Source organism: Phaethon lepturus, unplaced genomic scaffold, assembly GCF_000687285.1.
Source record: "Phaethon lepturus isolate BGI_N335 unplaced genomic scaffold, ASM68728v1 scaffold25645, whole genome shotgun sequence".
Classification (NCBI taxonomy): Eukaryota; Metazoa; Chordata; class Aves; order Phaethontiformes; family Phaethontidae; genus Phaethon; species Phaethon lepturus.
In genome coordinates, this window is record NW_010538752.1 from 34,900 (window position 1) to 44,476 (window position 9,577).

A 9,577-nucleotide genomic window follows, 5' to 3' on the forward strand; every position below is an offset into this window, starting at 1 on the left:
ACACAGCTTGAGGGAAAAAAGCTCTCACAGCTAACAGCTATGACCATTCCCTGCTGCTGCCTTAGAACAGCCATTTTAATATATGGTATAAAATGAGGGCACAAAAAAGGGGGCTTCCAGTAATTCTCATACAACAAATCTGCTGGAGCATCCAACAGAACAGTATCTTGACAATCACTTCTAATTTCTTTAATTTAAAAAAAAAAAAAATTTCTTTTAAGTTAAGAGGGGTGACTGGCAGCGGACTGGGGAGCAACTGCTATTTTGCAACTTTTCTTCTGGGTGTCAGCATTTCGTCGCAAAGGGTACCTCACAGGCAATGAGAAAGGACAGCATTCGATACTGAATTGCCCCTGCATGAAAATAGGGGTATACATAACAGAAACCAGAAACAGGAGATTATTTGTGGAAAGTGCAAAGACATCACTAATTTGCGGTTTGCAAAACTCAAATGAAAAAGGAAAAAAAAAATCCAGGCTACGTGCAGACTCATGAAGCCTCTCCAGTGAGAACTTATCACTAAGTCTGAACTTTCAGGGACTCCGTATCAGATGCGTTAAATCTGCTTTGCAGACACCAGTACAACCAATACACAGCAACCGTTCAAACACAGAAAAAGGAGACTCATGTCAGCTACTGTAAGGCTGTGGCCAACAATACCAGGGAAGGAAGGTTCATATAGGGGAGAGGAAAGTCAAAAGGAGGGAAGTGAGAAAGACTGGCAAAGAATTGTGAGCTGATATACCTTTCTGGGATTCATGCAGCTGCACTTTCTCCTGGTGATCCCAGCCAAGTGCACATTTGTCTTGTCTGTCTGTCTGCACTCCAAACTTGCCTCCAAACCCCTTTACATAATCTGTATGCATAAAGTTTCAGAAAACATTATTATTGCAGTTTATGTAATACTGTGAACAGTATTTAATAAAAAAACCAGTAACACATTATGGGATAAGCTGCCCTGTCATTAACAATACTATCTTTCACTCTTTTCTCCCCACTGCTACACTACTTCAGAGGGGAAGGATACCCATTCAGTAACTTTAGGACCACAATGCGAGGAAGCACCACAAATCCAGTGAAGATTACAGCATACAGACCCAACAATATTCTGAGATTTGAAGAATCTGATGCACCTTCCACCTAAAGCCATATAACACACACATATATATATATGTGCACAACGTAGATATATAGATCATGAAGGACTTGATATTGCCTCTGAATACCACAGACCTGTGCAATTACACATTTATTTCAGTAATATGCATATTAGCTACATATTAGGGACATTAGGTCCCTTGGAAATCAGATTGTGAAACTCAGGGACAGTTTACAATGCCTTCCTTTTCATTTAAGGGAAATAAAAATCTGTATATATAAAGGGCAAACACACATTTACCACCAAAAAAAAAAAAGGCAAACAAAATATTTTTTCCCAGGTTTAAAAGGCTGATAGATTTGAACCCGTATTTTTAAATAAGATAATAAAAACCTTTCTGTGATTCATGTTTTTCCGTTTTGCCTTGATATTCAAAGCCAACAGCACTTTTGTCCACTTTGTCCTTGTCAACACCATATTTACCACCAAAGCCTTTGGAATAATCTAGAGATAAGAGCGAAGAATTTTGTTTGTAAGTATTCAATACGAAAATATTACCTTGAAAAATTGTGATAATCAGACCTGCTGCATTGCATTACATTACATATTAAAAGAAGCACAGACACTTGATTCCAGACACTGAAGTCATAAATTCTTCAGAATGCATTCTCTCAGGATGGAAAATTAAATAGCATCAACCCAACTGCTTGCTGGGTGGTATCAGCAACTTTGCTACTTGACTCCTTGATGAAATTCTTAAGACACTTATAGCAAAGTGAACTTCAAAAACCGTGTCAGCAACAGCCTGGATGCTTTTAAACAAACACCCCCTTCTTCTCTTTAGCATTTCTAGAGTGCAAACATTTATTTGAGATAAACAGAAAACAGATGGCAAAAATGTCAAAATTTTCAATAAAACGCTCAATTTTTGATCAGATATGCCTGGAAACCCAATTAGCATCAAAATATTAACTCTAAACGCTACAAACTCTGATAAATGTTTTCATCTACAAACAGCTGATTGTTTTAGAAATGCTTCTCTGTTGTGGTTCAACTACTTACAATCTCAGTACTTGAATCTACAGCTTTCCAAGGAAAGTTGCAAAAAAACTCCAGGCAAACCTATATGCCCTGCTTCCAAAGTAACTGCAGTTGGATCATCACTTAAAACAAATCAGAACCTATGTTTTAGGATTCTTTTTCAGCAGTCAAAGTTTTCAGCAACATAAATTTTATTCAGTGTTAACTTTCAGCACAGATGTAAAAAATCAGTATTTTACAATACTGCCTATCACAAATGCCTACTACATCAGAGAACAAAACCACCAACACGTGTGTCTACTCACCCTTCTGTGACTCGTGTTTCTCAGTTTTACCCTGGTAATCAAACCCCACTGCACTCTTGTCCACTCTGTCAGCCTGTACTCCGTATTTTCCACCAAAACCACTTGAGTAGTCTGCATTGTGAGTTAAGCATGATAAAAATGAAATTAAGCAGCTTTTAATAAAAACATCATATCTTAGCAATGGAGGCAGAAAAAGTTATTTCAGAAATGAAATATTACTCTTTAGCACACAAAATTAAGTTTAATTTTAAACACACAAAGTAAGATGGGCAACTGTCCTATAGTTTATGATGGTTCCTCTTAAATCTGCTCCCTATTTCCAATAGTGTGCAGCACAGCACAGGGTGAAAGAGCAACTCCCAATCTTTCTAAAATGTCCTTGAATCTCACTTCTAAAACAAAAGTAAGATTCAAGATGACAGGCTATTTCCTTGCCTTAAAACTTCATCAACTCATGAAATTGCTTTGAAATTCATTTTTTCATCTTCTCTTCCATCCAAACCCCTCAACATTTGATACATTGAGAACATCGTGTGGAGGCCTCGCTAAATGAGGTCTTCTACAAAAGTAAAAGAATAGAGGTCTATTCTATGATTTATTGAAAAAGTGTGTCTAAAGAGGCAACCACCTCACGACTTTACCTTTTTGGGAAGCATGCTTCTCAGTTTTCCCCTGATATTCAAACCCAACAGCTGACTGGAAGAGAAATAAAATTGCATGTGTGACAAAGAGTTAGATATTATTAAACTGCATGCACTTCAGTAGACAAACAGCACAAAAAGTTCCTGTGTCTTCCCATATTGCTCTGATCTTCTTGATTGGGAACATAAATACCTACTGAATTTATAGGCCATATTCATTTACATGATTTATATTTAGTACATGTATTCATGGCAAGGGTTTTTGTCATCCGTTGCCAAAGCAAATTGTACTGGCAACGTACTCTGGTCTTACCAGGTTCAGCAATTCAGTACAACAGGAATTCAGCATTTCCATGCAGGGGTTCTTACAGAGTCTTGGAGCAGGACAGCAATTATCCTGCCCAGTAACTCATGTTGCGATACAGGACAAACCATCCCCAAAATCCCTCCTGTAGCATTCATGCTGATTTTATCCTCATCAAAGAACTCTGCCTGGCTAAAAGGCATATTTTAACATCTCTTTTTAGCTTTATTTCCCATAAGGGCTTTTTTCTGTTTGGCTTTAAAGAGAAACGTATCTCCATAACAAGTCAGTGCTAGTTTACGGCTGAACTTCAAATACAGCAGAAAGAGCAAACCACACCAGCGTTTTATGATACTGGAATTTTTCAGCTGTATGTACGAAATGATAAACTCAACTACATCAAGTAGCTGCAGTAGGAGATGGAATTGCTCACCTGGTCAACTCTATCAGTTTGTACTCCAAACTTGCCACCAAACCCTTTCACCGAATCCACTTGGGAGCAATGCTTAGAAAGCTTGGATTGATATTCATGTCCAACAGCTGACTAAAAGAAATTGGAAAGTTCAGAAACAGGCAGCAGTTCTATACAGTTCTATATGTAACAGAAAACACTGCAACCAAGTAACCTGAGGATAAGCTTCATTATAAACATGCATCACTACAACTTCCTTGGAAGTGGCTACTCACTTGAAAATCATCATGCTACCGATACAGCCTAGGCAAGGGAAGCACCAAGAAAGCGTCTGACAGCAATGACTCTATTCATGGAGACTGTTTTACGCTCTGCATTTTTACTTCAAAACCACGGGAATGAAAACAAGAAAGATACAGAGAGGATCTTGATGGTGTTCATGCAGGACAAAAAATAAGAATTTGTTCCAGATAAAATATACAGGCTGGTATTCAGGCACATAGCTACAGATCGGTTTTAGCTGGTATTAGATTGCAAGCAAATACATGTACAGCTAGGTTTTCCATTGATATTCTTTTAAGGAGGCACCCTGATCTTCTGCATAAACCAAAATTAGGCATCTGCTCTTCATATTTTCTCCTTGCTTGCCAAATGGCATCACAACATGAAGCAGCTTATCCACATCAAGACAGACCTCCCCATGCCAAAGGCATTCCAGCCTCGCAGTCTCCAATTTGAGCCTGTCCCTGGAACTCGAGCTGAATGCGGCAAGCCAAGGCACAGTTACATCACACTATCACTGGCTTCAGGTAAGACCCAAGGATATGTAATTACATGCCTGAAAGTACACCCAGATAGCGTTTGCTAGTGTTACACTAATCTAGTACTAGGATACCCTTCTAGATCCTGGAATCCATGTTAGAGGCTAGCACCTTGAGGTACGTAACACAGCCAAAAAATTGTTGTTTTCTTGTACTGTGCCAAAACTGAGTGCTGGCCAGAGCAACTTGCAATTTGCTTCTTTAATTGAAGATTTGAGTCTGTTGCTCAAATGCACACAATTCCTGTCAGAGGCAGCAAGAGAAGACCTCATAACCTGCCACACGCAGCCGCGTCTAGATCGTGAGGCTGTACCCTGTGGCAAGCACCTTTCCTGACTCCAACCATCAGCCCCACCTGCAGCACCGCAGGTCCCAGCACCGGTCCCCGTGCGCAGGGCAGTCAGCATCTGCGGCTGCAGCAGAGCACCCTCCAAGCAGCTGCCCCAAGCTCTGACCTTTGAGGAATGAGAAACTGCTTATCTCGTACTCAGTATCAAGCAGCTGGAACAAGGTGAATTAATTTGAGGACACAAGGTGTCTAGAAACCATAAGTAACTTGGCTTTTCCAGTATTTGCTTTCTTTTCTTACACAGCTGCTGGAGGGAACATTCCCAGCACGTAGGAAAGCAAAACATTACAGCACATAATGGTCGAAGTAATTGCCAGGTAACAGAACAAAGATGTCAATAATAAGATATTATCTTAACTTCTATGCAATATAAAAGCTCCTTTCTTTTCCTGACTGAAACAGTTATACTCTTGTTCGTTTTGCAGGTGTTCTGTAGCAGAGTCTCTGTTAAGTGCAACAAAAAAGGCTCTCACCTTCCCTTTCTTCTTCCCGTTACCCATCACATTTATGGAAGACATGAAGCTCTGAAAACCCTAGGTTTTATGTGGTTTTACGTGATCCCTCTTTTGTCATGCCAGTTGAGGTAGGTAAAGTTTAAGCATGTTGTTTGCTTTATGTGGTACCAGAACTTTCTGCATTGCATTAAATACCAAGCATTACAACATACCGCTTTTCTAAAAAGACTTAGAAAAAGATTTCTCTTGGAAATCTGTATTTCAGACTAAATTGCCCTCATAATTCCTCAGCACAATACTCTGCCACATTTTAAATCAGTTACAGAGGTCTGGCATACAGAATGATGTAACTGTTCATTTTAAGTCAGCATCAAGGTTTTGCCCTAAATACAGCAAAAACCTGTACCATCAACACCACTGCAGTAACACTCATTTACTTGAGATGAGCCAAGCCTTAATGCGAGCACACCTGCACAGACCCCCAGATACCTGTGAAGGAGAGATCTCAACTATAAGGTTTTAGAACTATAGTTATAAGGAAGAAAGCTTTATTAAAAAAATAAATTATGAATGTCTCCTGCCACCAGTATCACTCAGATGGGCATGACCATCATGTTTTTCCTGATGATTAATTCTGGCCTACAGGAAACTCACTTTTGTTTCTTTTTTTTTTCCCCATGGACACAGGTGAGGGATAACCTGCTGACACTAGAGAGCTACGCAGCTGCAGAACAGGCCTAATGGTTGAATCTGCTCAGCAATTTCTTTCCCAGATTCAAAGGTTAGGTTAGCCTATTTCAAAGGCCCATTGAGAATTATACAGCAATGTACTCTGGAATATGGGAATTAAGCAAAAATTTAAGGCTGTCAAATTCCTAGAAACCTAGAGGTAAGAAAATAAAATCATTCTTGTACAGGAAACAGTTTGGCTCTATTTTAACAGAGTACATGAAAGAAACAAGCCAGAAGTTGATATGCCTGTCTAATTATCACATGGCTAATGGAATTACCTGAAGAATTATCACTACTTTTGTTAATAGACTGTAACTTAAACAGCCATCAAGTCCTTATGTAAAACACCTGACTGAAGTACAATGATTTTTTAAATACTTGAATTACTTGTCACTGTTCACAGTTTACCACTGTTTAAGAGAGCTGCCCTCTAATGTAAAGACAGCAGCACACCCTTTTCTTCATTCTTTGGCAACCTTTGTATGCATAGAAGAACTGGCACAGCATTGAAATAAAAAAAAAAAAAAACCAAACTGGATTTATTCATGCATTAAGTACTCCCTAAGTTAGAAATATACTTTTAGAAATTTGCATCTTGACTCCAGGGGAATCTACGCAGGACACAAGTAAGCAGACTTTCTCTAAAGACAGAGCAAGCATCAAATAAAAACATGTGGGGCCACTGCACATCCCAGAACTTCTCATCATTCACAGATTCCTAATCTGCCACCTGAAATACTTGTTCCTGATGCTTCAAGTGCTTTAGTTCAGTTCTTTCTGTAGGAGCATCTTGATTTAATGAGGGAACAGAGCATGATGGCCTGACAGATTTGGGTAGCAGTGGTTACAAGTGTTCTTGTTAGAGCACTGTAAGAGTGATGCTTTTACCCCCGAAACAAGCCACTGCTGTATATAGCTCATAGTTGTTCCAAAGCTGGAAAAACTTTGCACCTTTAACAAGCTTAACACATATATAGTTGTGCTGGCCACAGGCAAGGCAAGACAAGGCGTATATCACCATCCCCGAGAAGCATTCATACTTACTTTATCCATGCGATCTTGTTCAACGCCAAATTTCCCTCCGTAGCCATGGGAAGCTTTTGGTCCTGTTTCAAGCTCCTTCTCCTTGAGGTTCTGGTGTTCTTGGAATACGTTCTCTCTCAGCTGATGAATACTTTAAAGACAGGTAATTAAGCAGCAAGTTTTACTAAGAAAGTTTCAGAAGATAACTTCAAAAAGATGCAAAATAAAAAGATGGTAAAAATATCATCCTAATTAGAAGTTGGCCAACTTGTATTTTTTCAAGCCCTTTCCATTTTTTCAGTGCATATTCATCATATTCTAAGAAACAGAATTTATTTCACTGCAGAACACTGTCTGAAAAAAAAACAAAAAAGCAAAACAAAGGCATTGGTTTGAAGACTAACATGAAAGGGTATTTTGCTGTTTAAGCAATCAACTACCTAGAATTTGTATGTGCCTGAAACATATTTTCTTCTCATGTCCTAATTTAAGTTCTTTGCAGCGCTTTTTATTTAGATGGCAACTTTTCAGAATAGGGGTAATCTCTTATCATACAGTCCCTATGGTAACGGGACTCTAATTCTAACTGAGCATTCTGGACACAGCTGTAATGCAAAATGAGGATGCAAGGAGACATGCACCTCCTCCTCCCCAAGTGTTCTCCTGCAATATTCAGGAATCGAACTTACGGTAGTGCAGGCTACATACAAGAAGGACAAACCAACATGGTAATCTGTACCTTAAAACACTGACTACCTAAGTTTAAAGCCTCCTCAGGCGTAATTCAGCCAATAAGCATCCCCACTCCGCTCCAAATAGGGCAGAATAAAAACGACCCCTGAACTAAGCCACACAGTTCAGTCTCTCCATTAGCAACACTGATAACACTTATTCTTAGCTTTATACCATAAGGGTCAATGCCCCAGAAACATACAAGCAAAACCAATATGAACATCGCAATCACAGATCTCCTAAAACTACTTTAAAGACACATATCATAACAAGTACAAGATTCAGATGATGGATCACTTCTGTCTCACACAGCCCTTCATGATGCATTCATTTGCTTTTCTGCCAGGGGGCTCAATTTGTTACTTTGCCAGAATTTTTATGACTTTGGTAGCAGTTTTTGGAAAAAAAAAAAAACAAAAAACAAAAAACAAAAAGCCTAAGAATTAAGGGACTAAATATATGATTAAAGTACCCAACTGAGGCTCCTCAGATCACCCAGTACAAACTTCTCCCCTGGCAGTATTGGCTCTTGCACCAAAACAGAAGAAAGAAACTTTCCAGACACAAAGGAGGCAGGAAAAATAACATTTCCACTTACAAAGGGAGATTTAAGAGTCCCTACACCATAGTTCTGATCTTAATTTCAGATCTGAAGATACTAACATATTTGAAAGACCAGCCATCTGTCAAATAATCAATCTTCTACAGAGACTCTTGTTTTAATTATGAAGATACAAGTAACTGAGAACATGAGTTGATTAAGTCACCTGGGATTATGACTATTAATAAATTTTAAAAGAGCTGCTTTACTTGATGTGTTCTTGATGGCCGGATCCTTTCACAGTTTTAGCTCCCCAGCGCTGTTCTTTCTCACTCACATCATTCTGTGAAGGACACACATAAAAAGAGTTAAAACCCCAAAGATATTACTAGTTATTTGCACTTTTATAGTTCACAGCAAAAGCCTTCAGCAGTTGGCAAGATCAGAAGAATCAGAAAAGCAGCTACTACCATCTTCCCTTCTCTTCTGCTGTGCTTTGTCCACTGCTGAAATGCACGGAGAACACGTTCTCTTCCGTACAGATTTCTCTGCAGCACCCAGCCAAGGCAAGGTAGTTTTGTTAATCACTCACAGGCACAAAACGCTAATTCTCCCTCCTTGCACGAATATGCTCCTATCAGTTTATTTTGCTGAGACATAGCCCCCACTCTGAAGAATTAATTACTCTCTAACATGTTACATAACACACTTTTATTGATTCACACAAGCCAAATCAATAAAATTCAAAAGCCATACCACAAAATCAGGATCTGTCTCCCAGTCATCGGCTCCATCATCCTGATTGACAGAAATGGTGTGGCCTGCAGTAGCCTTCCACATCTGCAACACCATCAGAAGAAGCAGCGTCACACTCCAGTTACATGTCAACTCATTTTATATCACGTATAAGATGATAGACGCAATCCAAAATTCCCAACAAAGTACGTTATTTAACCACATAAACATAAGCTATATTTGCAGTGAAAGTAGATTTGACCATTGATTCTCAGGCTGTCTTCTCAGGCTGGTCTGAAAGCCCTTTCAGTTTTCCTGCTGGCACTGCAAAAAGGTTGGGAGCAATCGCTGACATGATTTCAAAGAGAACAAAGAAGTCTTTCCTTG

The 9,577-nt window shown here is 39.2% G+C and overlaps 1 protein-coding gene across 2 annotated transcripts in view; it reads right to left on the reverse strand.

The window, feature by feature from the left end:
• Nucleotides 1-9,307, reverse strand: part of CTTN (cortactin) — a 23,301-nt gene extending 13,994 nt beyond the window's left edge. The window contains exons 1-8 of one of the 2 annotated variants that reach the window (XM_010286934.1): nucleotides 9,212-9,307; nucleotides 8,725-8,798; nucleotides 7,204-7,333; nucleotides 3,824-3,934; nucleotides 3,087-3,141; nucleotides 2,446-2,556; nucleotides 1,493-1,603; nucleotides 746-856 (exon numbers count right to left, since the gene is read on the reverse strand). In XM_010286934.1, the coding sequence (XP_010285236.1) occupies nucleotides 746-856; nucleotides 1,493-1,603; nucleotides 2,446-2,556; nucleotides 3,087-3,141; nucleotides 3,824-3,934; nucleotides 7,204-7,333; nucleotides 8,725-8,798; nucleotides 9,212-9,307 (799 nt within the window). The remainder of the gene's footprint in view (nucleotides 1-745; nucleotides 857-1,492; nucleotides 1,604-2,445; nucleotides 2,557-3,086; nucleotides 3,142-3,823; nucleotides 3,935-7,203; nucleotides 7,334-8,724; nucleotides 8,799-9,211) is intronic. The other variant, XM_010286935.1, reaches the window with a different exon arrangement.
• Between the last annotated feature and the right edge of the window lie 270 nt (nucleotides 9,308-9,577).